The 24,654-nt window shown below is 36.6% G+C and overlaps 1 protein-coding gene across 2 annotated transcripts in view; it reads left to right on the top strand.

The window, feature by feature from the left end:
* The window catches only part of Snx13 (sorting nexin 13), a 114,797-nt gene extending 90,858 nt beyond the window's left edge, over window positions 1-23,939 (top strand). For both annotated transcript variants that reach the window (XM_040743241.1, XM_040743239.1), the window contains exons 19-26: window positions 2,956-3,063; window positions 7,649-7,759; window positions 12,385-12,546; window positions 13,043-13,114; window positions 16,313-16,458; window positions 16,693-16,761; window positions 17,341-17,453; window positions 20,504-23,939. In XM_040743241.1, the coding sequence (XP_040599175.1) occupies window positions 2,956-3,063; window positions 7,649-7,759; window positions 12,385-12,546; window positions 13,043-13,114; window positions 16,313-16,458; window positions 16,693-16,761; window positions 17,341-17,453; window positions 20,504-20,751 (1,029 nt within the window). In that variant the 3' untranslated portion in view covers window positions 20,752-23,939. The remainder of the gene's footprint in view (window positions 1-2,955; window positions 3,064-7,648; window positions 7,760-12,384; window positions 12,547-13,042; window positions 13,115-16,312; window positions 16,459-16,692; window positions 16,762-17,340; window positions 17,454-20,503) is intronic.
* The last annotated feature ends 715 nt before the right edge of the window (window positions 23,940-24,654 follow it).

Below are 24,654 nucleotides of genomic sequence, written 5' to 3'. Positions count from 1 at the left end.
TAAGTAGTATTAAGCCAGTAGAATAAAGAGATGCCTGATTGGATTTTAAATGACTTTGTACTGCAGAAATCAGTTAATATATTTGGAAAAATATGGTTGGTACCATGATAATCTCATTAAAATATTTAGCAGATAGAATAAGATAAACTAATAGCTTTAAATTGATCAAAAATGGGGTGTTGATCAACTTCTGAACATCAATAATAGGACTGTTTTTAATGAAATAAGTAATTGTCTTTGGGCATGTCTTTTCATTTATGTTTTCCTGTGCTAATAGACCTTTTATGAATGAGTCTCCAATTCACACTTCTTATGTATCAGATCTTTGTCTGAAAAGCAGGTGGCTCAAATGGCTCTTTCATGTACTTGTTTTTAAAAATTATTAATGGCCAAGAATAGTTTCACTTAGTGCAAATTAAAGGAAATTTAGTTTTATAGAACATTTTTCTGTATATAAATGCTTGCAATTTTTCTCTTAATACAAATAAATAAGTAGTACTTAAAAGTGAAATGATTTTAAAATTGGTTTCATTTTGTTTAATTTGTTGAGTGGTTTTTTTTTTGGTCTGTCTAAATAAATGAATTATCATTTATTCTCTTTAAAGATCTTAATAAATAGTTTTACATTTATGGAGAAGGTTGATAAACTTAGAAGTTAGGAAATTAATGTTGAATGAATTTAAAAATTGCCTAAACTGCCCATGCATTTATTTTAAAAATGTTTATTTTTTCCTATGTGCCTGGCTCTCCTCAGTTCTAGAAAAGTGAACCAGACAGGCAGTGTACTGACTGTAGGAGTATATGTGCCTATAGATCTTGTGTGTTTCTTTCCCTGAGTAAAGTTTGTATTAGTGCACAAACACCACCCTAATGTCAGTGATGGTACTAAATATTCACTTTACAAATGAGTAAGAGAATTTATGTGTTTGAGTATTGACACATTTTGAATTTTTCTTAACATAATTTCAAACCTCTTCATCCAATTTCTAATGGTGTATTAAGAATCTAAACCCGATATGTTTAGTGTTGAAAGATAAAAATCTTTGAGCTTAGAGTGTCTATGATTTATATTTAGTAGATAAGTTATTTTTAGAGTACATTCTGATTTAATGTGTCAGTTCTTACGTGTGTGGACATTTTTCTGTTTTTCTCATTCTTTAAAATATTCTTGTGTGTGTTGATAGGTTATATAAAATTTGTTGCCTTTTCTCAATGACAGTATTTTAGAATACTGATGTCCAGACAGATAACTTACAAAAATTGTGTCTTTAAAATCTAGACCTTCTATTTTGTGATGTTTAGGTATTGTTGTTGTTTGTTAACACTTTAAAGTATGTGGAGAAATTCTTACTTTAACGACTACTGACACTTTTGCTCATAAAACACTTGAGACTGGGTAAGTCACATGATGGAAATAACTGAAAGCCGAAGCCTGCGGCTCAGCGTTGGCAGGTTCTCCTCAGGCTTCTCAGTTGTCTCAGACAAGCATGAGGCCTCTTTCCAGTGTGTGTGCATCCCTGGTGTATGCTGGCCTCCTGTGGGGAGAGCACAGAGTCAGGTTGACTTAGAGCCTACTCCAAAAGCCTTGGGTTAATTTGTTACCTCACTGGAGACCCTGTCTTATATGAGTACAGAATAGATCGAGTGCTAGATGTGAGGCCTTCAGATTGTGCTTCAGACCCATTTAGAGTCATATGCATAAGTGATATTTCAGGAACTTGTCTATCTTTTAAAGCAGTATAGGATTTTGACTTCCAAAGTTTAACTTTTTAAAAAGGGGAGTTTTACGTACTGTGCTCATTGAAGACCTGTTTCTTTTGAGTTATGTGTAACACAAATTTCAGTTTATCATGCTACACAGAACATTGAACGTATTGCCCCTGTTTTTTCTTCTTGACAATGATGAAAACAAAATAATTAATTATTTTACATATATAATGTTCAATGAACTTGTTCATGTTTTCATTCTAAACAACCATTAGATATTTCACTGTGTTAAATTATTTGTCAGAAAATTTCAGTTTGTGATGGAAAGGATTCTGAACCTCATATTGTCTCTCTCTCTGTCTCCTTGTCTCTCTGTCTCTCTTGTCTGCAGTAGGAATTGGTTTTCTTCATAGAGATAATGTACTTTAAAAAAAAAGGATGATTTTAAAACCTTGGCTAGCTTCAATGTATGTAGTGAGGGGAGAGGAAGGAGACTGTCTAAAGCTTCAGATACTGGCAGTTGGCGAGGCCATTCATAGTAAAATTCTGCTCAGCAAGTGCTATAGTAACCGCTTGTCTTTGAGTAGTGTAGTAGATTACCATCATGAACCATGAAAATGCGCCTAAGCGCTACGTCTCTAAAGGCTGCATTGCTATTTTGCTTTAACATAGCAATGGCTCTTAATTCTTTTTATAGTGTAATCCATGAACTTATTTTTCATATGGTGATGAAGAAAAATCTAATGTTTATTATAGTTGTATACAGAGTTGTTACATAGTTGCTGCCTATACTTAGAAATTTGTCTTCTGCTTTTTAAAGATAAATATTGCAGTGATTGTTTTATTGTCATTAATATTAAATTAATCTTTATTAGATTTTTAACAAGCCATAATGTCATAGCTTTGATTAAAATTTTACATCTTTAATACTCTGTTCATGAGTTAGATGGTTGCTAAGAAAAGTACTACTGTTACGAAATTTTGAATAATCTTAAAATTAGAACACCAAAATGAGACTTCTCGTGGCCGAATGCCCATTCTCATCAGTTGCCTGCCTTTTGTGATCTCTCATCCCATGTTCTTTAGCATAAAGAAAGGTAGCCTCATTTTGGGCTTTGGTGTAATATTTTTGTGATGGTTTGTTTAAAATATAGCTTCAGGTTATCTGAAGATATTTTGACATGTAGGGAAATTGTTATGTGGAAATTTTCTTAGAAAGAGAAGTATTGAATATCTTTTGCCTTCTAGTTTGAAAATCTGTCAAGCATATTGAAGCTCCCTGGTAAGAAGACTTTTAACAACATGGACAGAGACTTTTTAGAAAAGAGGAAAAAGGATTTAAATGCCTATTTGCAGGTAAGACCATTTTACTGTATCCTGTAGTTGTCATTTGCTATGACACACACGTAGAGTAGATTTCTTTATTGAGTTATTGGTGCAGCATATGCTTGGCATGCTTGTGACCCTGGGCTCATCTCCAGTCTTATTAGTGGTAAGGACAAAAATACAACTGAGTATTTTGACTATAGTAGTGGCCTAATAACCAATTTTGAGAAGCATCAAATATGACATATAATCTTTCTTAATAGTTTATTAACTATTTGTTTTCTTTTAAGCACTCAAGACTTGTTTCTTTACGTTTAGATAAGTATGCATAACATGTTTTTCAGATTATTATGTGTATATATATATATATACATATATATATATATATATATGGTATACACACAGTTCAGTATTCCCAGGGTTTCAGGTTGCCACAAAAACCAGTGCATATTTTTGTTCTCCAGATAATTCATTTTTGTTCTCCAGATAATTCAAAAGACGAATAGAGCTGAAGATGCTTCTTGGATCCATCATCTTGGTCACAGAAGTTCCTCATAGGAAATAACAAAACATACTTTACAAGTTACATATTACACAGGCTGGTAGAATACCCAGAAATACATTTTACACCTGGTAGAATACCCAGAAATACATTTTACGACTGAATACCCAGAACTCAGCTAGAGTAATGAATTTTTTTTCACTTTATCCTAGTTAGTGTTGATAATGTTTTTGCATGTCTCAGAAGGGTATCACCATAGTTGATAGTGTTCCATTACTTAGGTCCCTGTCTTCTACAGGAGGATGAACAAACTGCAGCCAACAGATAAGCACCTGTTTGGACCAAGAACTTTTATGTGTTGCCTGTACCTGTTTTGTTTTCTTTCTGTTTTCTTCTTTTTTCAAGCAAGAGATTTGAATAGTTACAGTAGAGACTCTGTGGTCATAACCTACATAACTGCTATAGGGCTCTTTTAGAAAAAGATTTAGAAAACTCCTCCCTTAGAATCTAGTGAGATTTAGAAGCTAATATTCTGAATATGTTGTTCAGAAGGGTTTTTTAAATTTCTAATATTAAATAGCCACGTCTGTGACTGGCTTTGTGTGTGACTACAGTTGCACGTGTCCTGAAAGGACAGGACGAGGAGGCAGGGAAGTTGCCTCGGACCCGTGTTGTCTCCCAGCTAGAGGCTGAGTGCATGAATGTTGCATTTCTAAAACTCTTCTTAAACATTTTGCTTCAAAAATACTCAGTTTTAGTTTCAGTAAGATCTTTATCAGTTATGTTTGTACAGTTGATAAAGTGACTTTTCCCAAATGAGGTACTCTAAGTCTATTTTTAAAGTTGGCTCTACTGTATACTGTTAAGAGACGCTTTTTCTTTTGCTAGCCACTTTGGTTTATCCCCTGCCAGTCGCCTGGGCTCTACCGCGCCAGCCTGGTTCTAGATCCGCATGAGTCCCAAATAAACACACAGGAGGCTATATTAATTATGAAGCTGTTGGCCTTGCTTGTCTCTTACTGGCTAGCTCTCCCTTAAGTAATTACCCCATAATTGTTAATCTAAGTATGTCTCTTACCGGAGAATAGTTCCAGGCTTCCTACCCCCAATGGCGTTACATGTTGACTCTCTTGTCTTTCTCCTTCCCAGAATCCTCCTGGACTCCTAGCCCCACCTATCTAGATTCCTATTGGCCAGCAGTAATTTATTGACATATACACAGGACTTCCCCAACATCTCCTCTTTTCTGTTTAAACAAAAAGAAAGGTCTTAACTTTAACATAGTCAAATTGTATATGACAGAACAGTTATCAAGTAAGAACACAGTTACAACATTTTGTCTATTAACATTTAGCAAGATCTAAAGAAAATATCATCCATCCCATCCTTGTGAGTCCAAAGTCCTATATGTAGCTTATCTTTTATCATAACTAAGGAAAACTATAATTATAACTATCTGTCTTCAACTCCATCAAAGACCACAGAAGGATAATATATAAACACTAGGATTGACAGACACATCTTACTGCCTGGACAGTCACCCGCAGTTCCTCTGTAACGTTGGGGCATCCATCTTCAGCCCATAGGCCACAATGTGTCTGGAACACTTCTCAGCAAAGCAGGAAATTTCAAACTGTCCATCTGCGTTGGCAGTCTGTCAGTCATTTTTCTTTGTCCTGCAGAAAGTCTCGTAGACTCTTCATCAAGCAGGAACCCTGTAAGACTGAGTTCAGTAGTCACTTTCCTGTGGGTCCTGCATGTCCAGATGATACAACAACAGTCAAACAATCTAGGCAAGAGCAGTTTCTTGCCCAAATGGCTAATCTTGCCATGTTGAAAGCAAACTTTATAACGAGTTTCTTCGATGCCCATCTTCCTCTCAGACGTAATTGGTGCTGCCAGGAGCAGACATTTCTCATTGTCAAGACAAACCCTAAACCATTTTAAATGCCATGTTCTGAAGGTCTTTGAGAGGTTTGAAGACTGTCCATCTCAAATATATTTCTGTATATCTAGAAACCTAACTTATGTAACTAGAAATTCTATTATAAGTAACTATCTATAGTCTGTATTCAATTATGCATTACGTTGTAAAAGATCAGTATAAGCCAATACTTAATCAAGAGGAGAAATATAAGCATCACAAAATTGACCTTGAATTTGTATCAATAAATGAAAAGCAATACCCATACCATAATTCCCCTTTTTACCATTAAAAGGAGATTGGTTGTGATCATTAACCATTTATAAACAATCCCATTTAAATGAAAACAAAGATTTATAAACAAGATGGGAATCAGGACGTCGCTCATTCCAAACTGCTTCCTGCTGGAAGGGGGCGCTGTTTATACCATGGGGACAATGACAAAACTCAGAAACCTGTATAAGTCCGTATTTTCGGGGTCTGTAAAGCTGCATCATCTTAGCTGTCTCAATAGTTGGAACACCTGGTCCACTGCTTCCGGGGGTCTTGGTTCCTCAAACCACAGAAGTCTGGAAGGAATCCTCAGCTTTTCATTTTCTGTGGAAACATAAGCAAAATCTCCTTTCCCAAGTAACATATCCTTATACTTAAATTTTGAAGTCAAGGCATTTTTAAAAGATAGAAGTTGGATTAATTCAGCAGCATTTATAATCAAGTGTACTTTAGTTGTTCCTTTCTTAGCAATGAAAAAACTGAAAAACACAATAGCGTACAGTATCCAGACTCTCTGTGTATTTTCCATCTTTACGTGGCTTATTTATTTATCTATTATTATTTTATTTCTTTTATTTTATTTATTTTTCTTTGAGATAGGATTTCTCTTTGGAAATCCGCCTGCCTCTGCCTCTGGAGTAAATCCTACCGGCGTGCGCCACCACAACGCCAGCTTTTGTATTTATTTACCACTTTGCCGTTTCATTTTCTCTCTCAATCTCACGTATATTTTTAAACACACTGTAAATGTTTAGAGATTTTCTTCATCCAAGTCTGACTTTACTGTAAATCTTTTATGTTTTTCTGACCACGTGTCTTATCTGTAAAACCGCGGCTGTTTTAAACTGCCGGTTTTTCCGTCAAGATGGCGGGCGTAAGCGTGACTCCAGCTTACCGCCTCAGTCCATGCTGACCTCCAGCAAAAGCTGCCACTTCCAGCTGTACGTACACACCTTTCAATCGTTAGCAGAGTCTCTTAAAACAACCTTGCTGTTTTTTTTTTTTTTCTTTTTATGCCGAGTCAGGAAGACTCTGGTAAGCGAGCCGCGTGAATCTCGGCTTGTCGCTAGCAAAACAGAGCACACCTGAGAAAAATGCTGCTACCAAAATCTGTGCTTCTCTCCGTTCTTCTGTTTCTAAAATTCCTTTAAAGCTTTTGTCATTCTGCGTGGAAATTCATGATCCCACTCCTGATCACCATTATGTTAAGAGAAGCTTTTTCTTTTGCTAGCCACTTTGGTTTATCCCCTGCCAGTCGCCTGGGCTCTACCGCGCCAGCCTGGTTCTAGATCCGCATGAGTCCCAAATAAACACACAGGAGGCTATATTAATTATGAAGCTGTTGGCCTTGCTTGTCTCTTACTGGCTAGCTCTCCCTTAAGTAATTACCCCATAATTGTTAATCTAAGTATGTCTCTTACTGGAGAATAGTTCCAGGCTTCCTACCCCCAATGGCGTTACATGTTGACTCTCTTGTCTTTCTCCTTCCCAGAATCCTCCTGGACTCCTAGCCCCACCTATCTAGATTCCTATTGGCCAGCAGTAATTTATTGACATATACACAGGACTTCCCCAACAGTATACTTTTAGCTCACGAACTCAGTATATCACAACTTGTGGCGTAGAAGGAACTAAGCTAGATTGTGAAGTTCATTAGCATATATGTAAGCAATATTTTGTTTTAGACATTTTTATAACGTTTGGAAGTTTTTGTTTATATCATAAAATTCTGTTTTCATTAATGTTAAACCTTAGCATTGTTGCGTAAATGACAGAGTTTTCTAATGTGTTTGAGTTGTGGAGTCACTAAATAGAATAACGTTAAAGTGTTTTGTGATTTAATTTTTAACAGAATGAGATTATGAAGAATAAGTTCCACTGTCTTACCATCCTAATCGCCCTTCTTTTCCTATTAGTTACTCTTGACCCCAGAAATGATGAAAGCATCCCCAGCTTTGGCTCACTGTGTGTTTGATTTCCTTGAGAACAAAGCCTACAGTAAAGGGAAAGGTGATTTTGCTCGAAAGGTAAGCATGATCTTGAATTCCTTTTTAAGATAGTCTTTCATGGTTCCTTTTTAATAAATGAAAAATACATATTTGCACATGTTTTAAAATGATATGGTAAGTGCATCTTGACGTTGTTGGCTTCAATCAGTGCATTGTTGCCTAGAGTATCTGTTAATCCCAAGTTCACTAAATCCAAATCATCATGGCCAAATTAATCATGCAATTAGCTAAAGCCAGCTTCTTTTTCTTTGTGTACGTGGGTATCTCTCCCCAAAGATGGTCTTCAGGAGGTCAGCTTGGATGTGAGGAAGACGAGGTTTCTACTGCTCAGGGGTAGGGCATTTATAAGTGGGGGATTTGGTGGACAAAATAGGTGGGGTTACAAAAGGAGAACATTAGCGTGAAACAAAGACATGATGACAAGGTATTCATAAGGTAGTCATAGCAACCTTTTGAAACAAAGGTAGGGTTGCAAGGTGGTTGTAACAAATTTTTCAAACAGAGACATGACTGTTGTTTCTTGGAACAGGCAATACAGAACCATTTGTAGTTAAAATTACAGGTGGGCTATAGCCAATCCCTAAGAAACAGATGTAATTACAAATAGGAATGAGTCTAGTTTGTCTTTGACTATAAAATGGCTTTTAAATAGTCCATTAGGAAAAGTTTGCCTAAAATAGGTTACAAGCTGTTTGTTATTTTAAGTTGGAAATGTTTTTTATTGGGAGGAATTGTCTTTTATTTGAATGATATGTTCTGAAAGTGTTTTTACCTACTGAGTGCAATATTTGTTATTTAAAGTGTTTTAGTTAATTTCAAATATGGAACCAGACCTGCTTTCGGAATTATGTATTTTGGAATGAACAGAAGAAGCCATGTAAACAGGCTTTCAAAGTCCTGTTGCTTCTTTGCTAGCAACCTTCATTGCATTACTTTAATTTTGCTACTTTAGTTTTCTCAAAAAATGAAGATGTAAATGAAGTAAGATTTTGTTCTGTGTTTAAGCCTGCCATACAGATAACTAGCGAATGTTCGTTGTTAATTTTAAGAGAAGCAGCAGCAGCGCAAGTAATAGTAAAATTTAGGAAGGTATGCAGTAACCCTTTGCAAAATTTTGAAAATCTTAGATGATTTTAAAATAAACACTGAAAAGTTTCAACAATTCCTCAAAGTCCTTCCTTGTCATTAAAAATAGAAAAGAGGGCAAGGAATTGATACAAAATAATATTTAGGAACTATAAATAGAGGTTCATATGATTAGGCTGTTGGAAATCAACTTCTTAATATATCTTGGTTAGGGCTTCTGTTGCTGTGAAGAGACACCATGACCACGGCGACTCTTACAAAGGAAAACATTGAATTGGGGCTGGCTTACAGTTCAGAGGTTTAGTCCATTGTCATCATGGTGGGAAGCATGGCAGCATGCAGACAGACACGGTGCTGGAAAAAGATCTGATTGTTCTACATCTTGATCCACAGGCAACAGGAAGTGAACTGTGTGCCACACTGAGCACAGCTTGAGCATAGGAGACCTCAAAGCCCACCCCTAAAGTGACACACTTCTTCCAACGTGGCCACACCTTCACCAACAAAGTCATACCTCCTAATATTGCCACGCTCTTTTGGGGCCATTTTCTTTCAAACCACCACATAATGGATGCTTACTTTCCTAAGTTGAATGTTTTTAAAAATTCTAAATATAGATTTTAAAATAGTAAAGTATATATTATATATGCATGTGCATATCCTTATACTTTTTTCCCCCAGAGTGATACATTCATTATTCATCCTTACATGTTAATAGAGATGTGTTCTAGTCTCCTTTTAGGTATTTTCCTTATTTTCTGTCTTATGACTATATTAATTGTAACTAAATGATTGATTGATGAGTCTTCTGAGATAAAAGAAATTTTGTGTTAAATATACACTCTTTTTAAATAATCAGCAGTAGCACATGTATGCCATTTGCATATTACTTTTTTAATTATTAGTAAAAATAAAGAGCCTGCTAAGTAGCCAGTAAATAGTCTGCAAGCATTTTATGTGAGGCTTTTCACAACTTAAGAAATACTTTAGAAGCGATTTCTTTTGACTGTTTCTTTAAAATAAAACCTGTAGAACAATTCACAGACTAAGTGCCAAACAGTCTTTATCTCAGTTTGATTTGCCTTTTTACCTACTGTTATATCATGATATGAAATCATTTTAGCCATAGTGAGAAGTATAAATTTAAGTTAAAATTCCATTGTGTGTTCTGTTACTGGAACAGAGAACTGTGTAGAGCTGGCCACTTGAATGACAGACAGCTATATGGGTTAGGTGTGCTTGCGCTGCCACTCCATGATTTACTCCTGTGCCTCATGATTTGAAAGTTTGTCTCTTGCCTGTTTTCAAAACATTTCAGAACACTGTCTAAGTCTGTTTTAAAACAAATCCTGGATTTGTAGAAGTAATCATAGAGTGGACTCTTACACTTGTGAAGTTCTCTTTAGTGAATATTATGTTATACTAGAGAGCTGCAATTTTCTCTTTAGTTGCACGTTTTAAATATGATAGCTATTTGATAGATATTCTCATAAGGTCACACAGAGGTCCTCTGCAATGTTAGGACATCCATCTTTGGCCTACAGGCCTCGAATATTTGACAGACTTTTGTTGTCTATGAAGCAGGAGTTTTGAAGGACTGTCCTGCTTTGTCTTGGCAAGATTTGGCAGTTAGTCTCTTTTGTGTCCTGCTTATCCAATTTGGACAGTATACTGTCAGCAGTGGAGGATTACTTTTTGCCCCAAAGAAAGTAGACTCCATGTGGAGTTTCTTTTGATGCCCATCATCTTCTCTGAAATAGATTGGTGCTGCCAGGAACAGACATTTCACATTGTCATTAAAAAAAAAACAAAAAAACAAAAAAACAAAACACCAGCGGTGGTGGCACACGCCTTTAATTCCAGCACTCGGGAGGCAGAGGCAGGTGGATCTTTGTGAGTTCAAGACCAAGCCTGATCTACTGAGCGAGTTCGAGGACAGGCTCCAAAACAAAACTATGTTATTAAAACATCTTAAATAATGTAGATTCCTGAATTGTTTGAAGATGATATGTCTATATAAAATATATTTCTGTTTGACCTTGTAAACATACTTAATGTGGCAACAAATTCAATTGTAATAGATGACTAATTACTAACCTGCATTTCATTATTATCAACAATAACTTTCAAGGTTTGCATTACATTGTTAAATGAGTGTATAGATACAATACCTTGAACAAGATTAGAAATGCATGCACAGTATGTTTTAACCAAATTAATCTCAAATTTGTTTCAGTATACAAGATTTGTATAAAATATACAAAAGTCCAATCCAATATAAAATATTTAAAGCTAGTAGTTGCTTTTTAAAAGTAGATTCACTAATCTACCTTTTTCATATTATCATATCTATGTCCTCCCTTTTTCTCTTTTCAGAGTAGATTTAACAAGGTACCCTTGTATTCTATCATATCTGTATCCTCCTTTTTTATTTTCAAAAGAAGATACCTGAATCTAATCCCCTTTGCTCAGCTTTCTTTCTGATTGTAACCAATAACAACATTTGAATATCCCATAAGCATTAACAGCTTTATTGGTGATTGTCATACTTACTTTTCTATTGTTGTGATAAAACACCAAAGAAACTTTTAGATGGAAGAGTTTATGGAGCATGTGTGTCAGAGGGCTAGAGTCCATCGTGTCAGAGCAGAGGCATGGCATCAGGGACAGCAGAGAGCTTGCATCTTGATCTACAAGTAGGAGGCAGAGAGTACACTGAAAATGGCATGACTCTGTATACCTCAATGCCCACCTCCGCACACACCTCCTCCAACAAGTCCGTAGCTCCTAATCCTTCCCAAACAGTTCCACCGTCTGTGGACCTAGTTTTCAAGCGTATGGCCCCTTTCTCACTCAGAGCATCGCATTCCACTCTGTGGCCCCCATAGGCTAACGGCATTTAGTTCCCATAGTCTTTCACAGTCTCAACACCAAGTCCAGTGTCCCTTAACTGTAAACCCGATGAATATTAAAAAGCAAATCACAAACTTCCAGCATGTAATTTCAGAGAATATACATGACCATTCCAAAAGGGAGGATTGAAGGAAGAGTGAGGAAATACTGAACCAAAACAAGACTGAAATCCAGGAAGGATACTACAAATCCTATAGCTCTAGTTGTGCTGTCTGCAGTGAACTTTTCTCTCTTGGCTAGTCCTACTCTCTCTGTAGCTCTTTGGCAAAGTCTCACACCATTGGTTTGGATTATGGTGGAAGTATGCAATGGTTAATTCTATTTGCACCATATTTTGTTTGGGAAGGTGTTCAGAATTTCTTCAGTAAGTAAACAATGAAGACTTATATTCTTATCCTAACAGTATCTTCCTCAAAGTTTAAAATGATGTATATGCATTATCAAGATATATTTTTAAGGTATACCAAGTAAACAGTTTTGTGTGTGTGTTTGTGTCTGTGTGTATGTAGTAAGTACATATATTTTTTAATGCATTCGTATACTAGTGACTAGAAAATCATTTGTCTTCCCATGGTTACATTCTATATTTTCTTAGGCTTCTAAGTTGTGTAGCTGATCTGAATATAATTTCTTTTTCTCTTTAGATGGACACTTTTGTAAATCCACTTCGAAACTCTATGAGGAATGTTTCAAATGCAGTCAAATCCCTTCCTGATAGCTTGGCAGAAGGAGTGACAAAAATGTCAGACAACGTAGGCAGAATGTCAGAGAGGTTAGGCCAAGACATAAAGCAGTCATTCTTTAAGGTAAGAAAGTTCCAATGGTATGTAAAGCAAATTGTCGTTATGTCAGCTAAAATGCATTGTGCTGCTTCCAAAATTTTCATACATATGCCCATAAAAAAGAAAAGCTAAAGGGGAAAATTTATGTCAGGAGCAAACACTAGAAATCTGCTAGTAGTTTTATAATTCATTTACACTAAATATTTAAAATTGGCAAAGTTAATATCAGGTTACTACACTGAGCTGTTTTGATTCTTTAATGGTGTACATTTCTTATGTTTCCAGATGTTTTTCACCTAACACTGGTTTTTCCTCTTTCCTGCTCATCAAATTATTGGGTAACATACCTTCATGAGGTCTCAAAGTAAAAGCTCCCTAGCCATGCTGATGTCAGAGTTAGAATGTTAAGGGTTGTCAATATGTTGTACCAAAAATCAAATCAAATGCTGGTGTTTTGATTGGTTGTGCTAGGTTTTTCACTGTGCTAGTGTGTTAACTTTTTATTATTTTTAATGTATAGGTGCCTCCTTTAATTACAAAGACTGATTCAGATCCTGAACATTGTCGAGTCTCAGCTCAACTTGATGACAATGTGAGTTCATTTTATTCTATAATTTTATTTTAGCATGTTTGGCAGATTCTTTTAAAATAAATGTCCATGTTTCATTCATTCAGATTCCCATATTGGGATAAACATGGTGAATTCTTATGGACTGAACATCTTTCTGATAGCAACATTCTTAATTTAAAAAAACAAACAAAACCCAGAAATTACCAGGGCCCTAGAAAACATTATCCTCCCTTACTGTTGTATCGGCCTCACCAATGATTTAGTGATCTCCTTTTACCCTGCTTTTCATACTTTGTACTTGACAGTGAAACTGCAAAGGATATACTCCCTTAGTCTTCTTGTTGTTGTTCACCTGTGTGATCGTCTTCTGTGCCATCATTTAGCTGTGCATTCTCTCTTCTTGTGTCTTTGTAGATGTGTATTCAATCTTGTAAGTTGGATTATACATAGAACCCTGAATATTTTAGTTCATATCTTAAAATTGAAAAAGATAAATAAACATTCTTCTACCTGAAAATTCAATTCCTGAGTCATAAAATACATGTAAATCAAATTTAGTATGTGCTACAAATACTTTCATTGTCACTAGCAGTACATGCGTGTTTCAGTATTCCGCACTCTGCCAAGAGACAACATTTGTGTCTCTGTAATTCTCGTGATTGCACTTCACATAGATTGGTGTATGTTACCATTCATTCAATGTGCAGTCCTGTGGCTGTCTAAATCTTTCACTCATTTTTCTATTGTCGCAGCTATCTTTGTTTTTGTGTGTTTTATCAGTGTGGATGCTGCAAATAATCTGAGTTCCTTGTCACATGCGCTCTCTCGATCTCTCGCCCTCCCCGTGTGTGTGTGTGTGTGTGTGTGTGTGTGTGTGTGTGTGTGTGTGTGTGTGTGTGTGTGTGTGTGTGTACACTTCTGAAATGCTCCCTCCACTGTCTGTTGCTTTTTTACTCTGTATGTAAGTTGGCATACTTTAGGGTCACAGTGATGCTGCCTGTGAGTTTCCTTTGTAAGCTTTCTTGCCTTATCGTGACAGCATTTAAATTTGCACTTCCTCCCTGACTGACTGTGTGTGTAGATTGGACAAGCATTCAGCTGGCCTGAGCACCATTTACTGAAAGTCCGCCTTATCCCCTGCTGTGTCTTCTTCCTTGTCATCTCTGTGTCATTCGGGGTTTGTGTAGTTTTGACTCTGTTTCCAAGCTCTAGTCTCTTAGACAGATTTATCTTAATAAGCTGTCTTGATTATTAGTTTTACTTCTTCAAGATCATTTTAGGATACTTCATGAGTTTAAAGTGTAATATCGGTAACATCTTTTACTGTGTGGATTTTACTTTTAACTTTTTTTTATAATGTCTTGTTTTCAGATTTAACATTGTTATTTTGTCAGATAATTGAGCAGTATTTATTCAACCACAGTAATGAAATGAGTCCCTCTCCTCCCTGGTGTGTTTAAGTTATAAACGGTCCATTCCTGGCATAAAAACTGCTAATCAAATGCTTGCAACATAGTGAAAATTGGAGCCCATGCCTTTTCTCATTACTTAACTCACAGAATTGATCATGAGAGAAGCATCAGACCATGGAAGATTATAAAGTGATCAACAGCTACATAGAGTTCTAAATCAGTGACTGTTTTCTACTGGAATGCATAATTTTCACATAAAGGCATTCTAGCTGGTTTTACTGTTATTTTGCAACATTGACTGAAGGCTTTTTTGGTTATATTTATATATTTTTTCATTTTTTAATTGACAAAAACTTTCCATTTAACATATTCTGATCATGCATTTCCTTCCCTAACTTGTTCCAGATCCTTCCCACAATCCACCCACCCACCCAACTCCACAGCCTACTTTCCCTTTCTTTCTTTAGAAAACAGGCAATCAAAACACCCAGAATTGTTTTAAAAAGAAAAAATCACAAGAAACAACACACACACACAAAATGCCCAAACCATGAAAACATAAAATTGGAAACCATAATATATAAACAAAATATGAGATAAAAAATATTTTCACAGAATATGCCAAAAAACAAATGGACTGGACATTGTAAATGCAATTTTTACCTCATAATTGTTCTTATTGTGTAAGCTTTGGTCTGTTAGAGTTTTTTTTTTAAATATCATTTTTATTTAGACCAAAATGGAGAGATGTTGTGGGAAAATCTTTTTGTGCATTTGTGTCTTTGACAAGGTACCTTCTGATTGGTTTAGTAAAGAGCTGAATGGCCAGGTGCTAGGCAGGAAGAGTTAGATGGGACTTCTGGGCAGAGAGAGAGGAAGAGAAAATGAATCTAGGCACAGGAAAGATAACCAAGGGGCAGCAGGAGGTGCAAGATGGAAGAGAGGTAAAAAGCCACAAGGCAAAATGTAGATTGATGTAAATGGCTTAGTCTAAGTTATAGGAGCTAGTGGGACAAGCCCAAGCTATAGGCTCTCATAATTTAAAAAATTATGTTAATTTTAGGTGTACTAATTAAATTCCTTTAGGTTTGCTAATTGTATTTGTTAATTGATTATACCAATTATATAAAGTACACTAATATTAATAATATAATGCTAACTATGCCAATTAAACCATAAAATTTCCCTAAAATTACATGTTTTATAATAATGGTTTGTTTATTTACTGGGTTGTACTTGAACTTCTTTTTTCCTGAATCTTAATTAAGCAAAACATATTGTTTATTTCATCTGTTAAATATTGATTATAAGAATACTTTTATTTATTTTATTTTTCAAAGCAGGGTTTCTCTGTGTAGCCCTGGCTGTCCTAGAACTCACTCTGTAGACCAGGCTGGCCTCAGACTCAGGGATCCCGCCTTCTTGTGCCTCCCAAGTGCTGGGATGAAAGGTGTGTGCCACCACTGCCCGGCCAAACTATCAATTTTAATATTATATTACCAGACTGCTCAAAGTTAGAGCTAAATCATATTTATACAAATTATCATAAATCCACTTTGTGAAGGTTTTTTTTAAACTATAGCCTTAAAATTTACTTAACATTGCAAGATTATAAAATATTGTATTTTATAAAAGTGACTGTTAGACATATTTTTTTCTGAATTAAAATGTAATGTCAGTTTCTGAAGGCTTTAATGTCACATATTTTCTGACATCTTAAGTGGTGCTGTTTGATCAGTAAAATTGTCATTCACAGTACAAAGCTAACCAGTTATTCAGATTTTTTTTCTCTCATTTTTTTCCCCAGGTGGATGACAACATTCCACTTAGGGTAATGCTTCTTCTAATGGATGAGGTGTTCGACTTAAAAGAGAGAAACCAGTGGTTGAGAAGGAATATCAAGAACTTACTCCAGCAGCTTATTAGAGCTACGTATGGTGACACTATAAACAGGTAGCCATTCCGCCTCCTTTCCCTCTTAGAGCCCACGAGACTAGTTCTAGACTCCACTCCCATAAGTGAACGGCTCAGCGTTGTCAAGGACTTTTCCTTAGGACTTTACAAGATGACTAGCTCTCCTCTTCTCGGAAGAAGCGTACCCCCACTCAGTATTGCTGTGAGACTCGGGTCGGTTTCATTTGCCTACAAAGGCTTTCCGTTTACTTATTCAGATCTCTGTACTTCCAGAAAAATAGTTGACCATGTTGACTGGATGACCTCACCTGAACAAGTAGCTGACTCGGTGAAGCGTTTCAGGTATATCGTAAGATGTAGTTACTTCTTCACATAGTGCAGAGTTTAGTACTCCTAACACAATTGTATTTAGCTTAATGACCTTTGTTTCCGTCCTGGTCTTAACACGGTTTTGATGAGTAAAGGCTTAGGAGAACTATAATACATATTTGGGGCTGGGGAGATATTTCAGACAGTATAAAGGCACTTGGTACACCAGCCTGAGGACCTGAATTTGATCCTCAGAGTCCACATCAAAGTCTACTGCTCTGCGGTTGTCCTCTGACGTCCATGTGTGGACTGTGACCCGTGTAAGCCCCACACAGATGTACACACCGTGCATATGAACATGTGATAGTTAACATAGATAAACATCTGCTATATGGAGCTATTGCCTTTTCCACACTAGACTAGCAAAGGTATATCTCTTATGCCTAAATTGAATCCTGTGCTTGGTTGATGTTTGTTATTTGCCTGTTTAAAATTTTAGAAATGATATCTTAGTTTGAATATTTTCTTTCTTAGCAGTTTGTAATGATGTTATCAACTATTATCATTAGAAAATGAAACTACTTACAAACATTAATTAATTTTCTTAAATAGAGATGCGTTTTGGCCCAATGGCATTTTAGCGGAGACTGTTCCATGCAGAGATAAAGCTATTCGAATGAGAACAAGAATTGCAGGAAAAACAAAATTATTTGCAATTATGCCAGGTGAGTCAACACATTTGATTAAAATTTGATTTATTCGTATTTCTTCTGTCTTTTTGACATTGAAACAATGCTAGTTTAGCTCATTTTTGTTATTTTAGTGACTACCAGATGACGATTTACTATACTAGGCATTTCTCAAACATCTTAACAAATCCTTATAACAGTCCTTTGAAACAAGTCACTATTAACTTTACCATTTTGTGTATGAAGAAATAAGCTCCAAATCACCCACCCAAGATTTGTAGTTAGTGAGTAGCAGGGTTCTGACTCATCTTGGAATGATAAAAAGCTTACTCTGCTACTTTGAAACGTTTTGAAACTTGTGTAAAGAAAACATGGCAGCGGGATGGGCTGACACAAATATGAGGATGACCTGGGGCTGGTGGGTCCTGGCCAGGGGACAGCGCGTTGGGGTTTGATTTGTGTTGGTTTTTAAAGAAAGAGTGAGTGTGGCTGAGGGTGTGGCTCAGTTGGCCGAGTGCTTGCCAGCAGGTACAAAGCCCTGCGTTTGACCCCGAGCACTGCACAGCGTGGGCGTCACAGCGCATGCTTTTAATCTTACGTGAGACCCCCAACTTGAGAAAGATTCAAGGGGAAGTTTAAATCTTTCAGAAAGAATGTTTAACTTAGAATACAAGGCCATTCACGTGCAAGTAACTGATTGATCAATTGTTAATCCTTACTAAAACATAACTCTGAAAGGAGTGCTTTGTCGGTGTTATTTGAATATTTATTTTTATTTACTTGTCCTTTTTCCCCTCTCAGAAAGAGAGCCTGTGACCAGTAGGCTCTGATGGCCTGGAGATGGCGATGGTAGTTTTGTCTCTGTGTCACAAGTATCTTTAAAAATGCATAAATATAAATAAATGCCTGTGTAGATTATATGCCTAGATATATATTTCACCTTTGATTTAATTGTGGATGTAGAGAGCGGACAGGATGGATTTGTAAGTTCTTTTATCTGTTGTTACCTGCTTTTCTTCTTATAACTTTACTTGTTTCTTTCCTTCATTTTCTTACTATTTTTGAGATGGGGTCTCGTGCTGTGGACCTGACTTGTCTTACTTACTGTGTAGTCCAAGCTGGCCTTGGCCTCAATGTAATGCTGTTTCAGTCTCCCAAATCCTGGGATTGAAGACATGAGCATAAGCTAGTGTGTCTGACTTTTCTTATGACTTAAAATTAGATTTTCAGGGTTTAGTTTTCTATCTTAAGTTAGAAATTTTACTTTCCTCCATGTGTGGTTAAGTGCGGTGGCAGAAAGAAAAGAAACAGCACTTTAGAAAAGAGAAAGAAACAGTGCCTTATGCTGTTCATCAGTGCCCCTGACAGTGAAGCAGACCGTGCGGCTGCAGGAGCTCAGTCACCAGGTGCTCACTCAGATTGCATCAGCTTGTGAGTCCGCACTGAGCATGGGCTGCACTTCCCAACGCTCACATGCTCTTAGGGGAAACAAAACAAAGAAATGGAACGTGGTGTGCTAGAGAGTGATCAGCTCGGAAGAGAAAAGTTATACAACGCCAGAGAAGCGGCCATGCCGGGTGACTCCCAGCTGCAGAGAGAGCTGCCAGGGAAGGAGGCGCTTGCTGTGAAGATGACCTAAGGAAGTTGAGGGTAGATGAAGTCCGCGTGATTTCATGTTCTTAACCCTGTGTCCTGTAAGAGTCATGTATTCATGCTGCATTTTAGTGTATCTCTGCTTACATACAGACCTTTTGGAAGTTACAAGTTTTTGTATGTTTTTAAAAGTTTTAATTTTAACAAGTTTGCAAGTAAACATGATACACCAAAAGTAACCAGACCCAGAGAGTCTGTGCATTTCATTGAATTTCTGTATAGTTAGAATAGCTGGTTTTTCACTACTGAATTTATGTTTATGCATTTATCTACTACAACAAAATTAAAATCCCCAGCAGAATTAAAAGTCGAAAAGCAGCTAGCTTTATAACGTCATCCATGCTCTTGTCTATGACTTGCGTTCAGCCTTCCCTCCTCTGGTAGTTGGCCATTCGTGTTTTACGTGGTGTGCAGTACAGGCATGTACCTCTGTGACTAGACTACGGATATGAGGGATAACGTGGGGTTTTTTCTCCCTCTCTGAGATTATGTGACTTTGCTTAGAATATACATTCTAAGTCTGCAAACTGCTAAATTTGCCTGTTTCTTTCTTACAGCAAAATGATGTTCTTGGGGGCGCTTATGAATAGTTTCAGAACACTCACTATGTAGCTATTCAATGTTCTACCTGTGGTAATTTGGTGTTACCCATGTAAGCTCCACACTTACTTGCTCCCACAGTCCTGACAAGTTTTCCTTTATTTTTGTTTTTTGAGGTAGGATTTCTCTGTGTAACAGTTCTGTAGACCAGGCTGACCTCAAACTCATAGATCCACCTGGGTTTGTCTCCAAGTGCTGGGATTAAAGGCGTGCACCACCGCCTGGCGACTTTTCAATTCTTTCTTTTTCTCTTATGGAAATTCTAAACTTCAGCTACATTTCTCTACCCTTACTACTCATCACTTTTTATTTACTTCTCATTTGTTTTTTCAAAGTTCTCTTTACCAGCCATAATCCTTAATTTCCTTGTCCCTATCCTTGTTCTGTCCACGTAACAAAATCAACTACAGTTATTGTTTCTGCAAAGGTCACTTTCTTGCCATTTCACTCTAAGCATCTCCACAGTATGAACATTTTACTAAAGTCTTCACACATCTCTACAGCTATAAGGATATTGGTTGTTAGAAACCTTCATTCAGTTGGACAGAAAAGAGAGTGAGTATCAATGGGAAACAAGAGGTAGGATTGTGACTATAATCTGAAGCCTGTGAGGACGGCTCTTTCAGCTTCCCTGTGCTGTCCCTGTCTATAGTGCAGGTGGGTAGAAGATGCTAGGTGCAGAAGACTGTTATCCACAACTCGTTAACTTAATGCCTATTGTTTATGACTACTCTACCGTATGCTCTGTAGATTCTTGATTTATGATCATAATTTAGGCATGTATTTCCTTTTTCTGAGGAATGAATATATGTATTTTTCTCTACTTCATATAGATGAACTCAAGCACATTATTGGAGCTGAGACAACACGGAAAGGTATTCTTCGTGTTTTTGAAATGTTTCAGCACAACCAGTTAAATAGGAGAATGGTGTATGTCTTCTTAGAAGGCTTTTTAGAGACCTTATTTCCACAGTATAAATTCCGTGAACTCTTCAACAAACTTCATTCAAGGTCAAAGCAGATGCAGAAATATAAACAGAAACTTCTAAGTACTCAAGCACCTTCTTTACAGAAAAGGTGACACTCCAACCTGTAAAGCTGGTGTTCATTTGTCCAGGACTAATGGTGTGGACAGATCTTCTGCAGTGTAATCATATACTGTTGCGTCTATACCAGTCTTTGAGTGTCTCAAAACAGATCACTAGTACATCCACAAGACTGGTTCTTCTCATTCTCATCTATAATCCAGCCACTACCAAGAGTGATTCCTGTGTCTTAAATGATTTGGTGCATAATTTGCAACATTGAGAGGATACTGCCCCCATCTTGTTCAAGAATGGAGTTGGCCTCTTCTGTTCCAGACGAATCAGCGTTCTCCACCAGTGGTGAAGTGCCAGAGTGTCTGTGTGCACGCTAAGGGAAGCACAAAGCAATGGGTCATAGGTCACTAGTTTGTTTCATAGTTGCAGACTGCAGTGTGTGGTTGGGAGAGGTCTGTTTCCCTCGGTGATCTTGCGGGTCCTTGTCAGCATTTGCTATCATGTGGGTCAGCAGGTGAGTGATGTATAGAACAGTTGTTTCAAGGTCTGGGAAAGTGACAGAATGCCCTTAGTGCAGGAAATAACCCTTTCCCAAAATTACAGTTTTGTTGTGTAAAGCAAAGCACTATAAAATAGAACCAATCAAAAATAGAATGTGATTGGATTTCTTGCTCATTGGTATAGATTTCCATTGATTTTTATGTGCTTGAAGGGCTCAGCTTGCTCTTACGACACTCAGCTCTCTGCCTTTCCTTTGGTATCTGTGCAGAAGAAGCTTGTGGCAGCAGCTCTCTTATACGTTCAGTTTTTAAAAGCTCTTTTAACAGATTACTGATTATATAGAAGGGGAACTATTTATTGTAAGAACTGCCAAATACATTCTGTTCTTTTAAAAATTGGAAATTTAACAGTACTCTATTAAAAGTTACCATATGATAACTTTAATCATATGATCTAGACATGCCTTAGGTAACTACCGACATAGCAAATCAAAGGATTAATGAGCTTATAGTCCTATGTAAACATACAAATGCCTAATTCTAATATGTGTACATATATGAAAATAAATAATGAAAACAGAACTGTACTATTTTTTAAAATATGCTTTTATTTATATTTCGCATAATGTAATTCTAAATAAAGCTAGTACACAGAAGCCTTTGGTGTATACATTTAACTCTCTAATATAATTTTATATATCAGAGAAACAAGATACCTTCTCCAGTTTTGGAGACTTTGCATTTCCTAGTGTCCCCATTTTGTCCATTGAGAAGTCTCCATATCCCATGTATGCAGGATCTCTGTACTTTTAAAAACTCCCAGTGACTAAGGGTTTGGATATATCAGCTCTTTTTGTTTTAAAAATATTTAACACTAAAACCTTAAAATAGTGAAGCTACTTTTCAGACCACTGAGCCAGTATCCTGGTATTAAAAGAATGTTTGGGTGCTTACAGTAAAGGACAGAGTATTGATATCCCAGTTATCTGGGAGCTTTAAGATTGGAACCCAATATCCATGCCTTGCTCTCACCTACGTCCTTTTACCCAGGAAAGCCTGTGAGCAGAGGAGTACCTCCCTGTAAAGCTCGATGGTATTTATCAGTGCTGGTGTGCATATTTGTAGTATGCATATATTCAGCATGTTGCATGTCTTGCAGAATTACATAAGTAAAACCCTTTTCTTGCATCCTGCAAGTAAGAAAAGATTGTGTTTCTCCGGTGGAAGAACTGTTTCTCATACTCACTGTATATCCTGCCCTTGCCTGCCAGCCCCGGCTTAACTGGAATTGTTAACCTTCTGTAGGGAGCATCCGTAGGCCACAAGTGCAGTGATCCTCATACATACCCCTCCCCATTTCAATTCTATTTTTACATGGACAAATATAAGTGTACACAGAAGGATCCATGCACGAGCCTAGTGTGTACATATGAAATGCATTTCTATGTGAGGTGAGAAAACTGACTGTTAACCAGGGGAAAAGGATCGTATAAAATGCAGTTTCCTAACCGCCCTGCAAGACAACTGCAATCATACCAAAACAGAACAAAGAGGAAACACAACCATTTGAATGAATGTTTTTAAAGTAATTTTCTGAGAAAGTTTATATTTCAGGAGCAGAAATGTCAGATGATCACGTGTCTGCACGCCTGTGCTTTACGACAGAGTATGACCATGCTATGGCTGCAGAAAACTTATTAAGTGATTTGGTCCAGCTGTGTAGAGTATTTAACCCAGAAGTCAAGTACAGTGTGCCACGTGTAATAAAGTTGTTATATTCCATGCATTTACTGCACATATGAACACACACATGAAGAGGCTTCATGTCTTCTCACGTTGAGTTTCTGAGTGCTTCTAAGTCATTGATGCCTTTAGGCAGAAACCTCCAAAAGTAATCATTCTTTTCCGTTTTCTGGTTTTTGGTTTTTTTTGTTTGTTTGTTTTTTGTTTTTTTCAGGTAGTGTGCCACTGCATAGAAACCATCACAGATAATTCACCTAAAGTTTGATTGTGTGACTTAAATGTGGCACTCAGATGGTATTTCTTATAACTCGGGTATTCCACATAGTTGTTGGAAACAGTTGTGCCCTTGGCCACTGGACGAACCTCCTTAGCCTTAATTTAAAACAAAAAAATCCTTCAATATTTTGGTTTGATCACTATAAGTTTGTGCTGCAGGTCTTTGGGGGAAAAATAAACAGTTAAATGTGAATGAAATTATACCAATTTTTACAAAATTAAGAACAACATAAATTTCACAATCTAAAGTTTTAATTTTGTGCAATATTTTCATTTAATGCATGTTTATTTGAGCAATTGTAAAATAAGTACATTTTTAATGTTTTGAGATATAGTTCTGTCTTCTTAATCCAACAACTTCATTCTGTTGTTGCTGCACCTTAATTAAGGACTTGTTTTAAAAGTCTTTTTGTCACTCCTTGTAAAATTCTTTTATTAGTAGAAAATTTTGCTTATGGGAGCATGACTCCTGTATTATAAGGGAAAGCTAAAGAGCACATTTTGAGATTTTAGTTGTTAGAAAATGACCTTGTGCATATCATTGTGTGTGTCAGTTGTCCTAACTGCTTTGTCTGTGCTCTCCTTTAACAAAGGGGAAATCATCAGAATGTCAGTTATTTTTATTAACAAAAACGATTAAAATTTTTATTTGGTTTGTGTTATGTTCTGTCCATGAGAAAATACTAATAAAGTATTAACAAACACTTTCACTGAGTTTACTTGGCAATGTATGTTATTTTTAAACATGCTTGTTCAGTAGTCTTATTTTTATAATCTTGTGCTCTTTCATTTCAATTTAGAAATTGAGCAGTCAAGTTCCAAGAATATAGATGAGCTACTAAATAGTTAAAACTAACTGGATTTATTTTTTTCTTTTATGGTACAAACCATTGGCCACACAGTCTTAAAGGAACTTTGTATTTTCCTGTCACCTAAAATTATGTAGTGATTTTCCAAAAAATGAAGATTGAGAAATAATAATCCTTAGAAAGTTATATTTTATGTCATTTGAAGTTCACATTTTTGCTGGCATTTTAGACATGCTCTATTCTAAAGGACAGTTGATTTGGCATTGGTAATGAACTTGATTGATTGAAATGTCTATAGCCTTCTTGTTCTAGACCCATAGACTGCTCAGAGACCAGATAAATATCTATTGCCCAATGTCAAGCTAGGAGTATTCACTGCAAAGTTGTAGTCTTTTTGGTTAGAAAGTATAAACTGTACTGAAACAAAAAAAAATGAGCATTTGGGACACAACATGTAGAGTGGGGTGAAGGCAAAAACCAAAATTATTCTTTACGTTCATGTCATAGCCACTCCACACCTAGGAGTTGAGGGCATAAAGAAACATGCTGGCTTTCAAGGGCCATGGAGATGCAAGACAGCTGATTTCATGAAGAAACTGATCATTGGTTCCATAGC

This window comes from Mesocricetus auratus, unplaced genomic scaffold (assembly GCF_017639785.1).
Source record: "Mesocricetus auratus isolate SY011 unplaced genomic scaffold, BCM_Maur_2.0 Super-Scaffold_15014, whole genome shotgun sequence".
NCBI classification, from domain to species: Eukaryota; Metazoa; Chordata; class Mammalia; order Rodentia; family Cricetidae; genus Mesocricetus; species Mesocricetus auratus.
The sequence above is the reverse complement of the archived record's forward strand: the minus strand, read 5'-3'. Positions and strand labels throughout refer to the sequence as shown.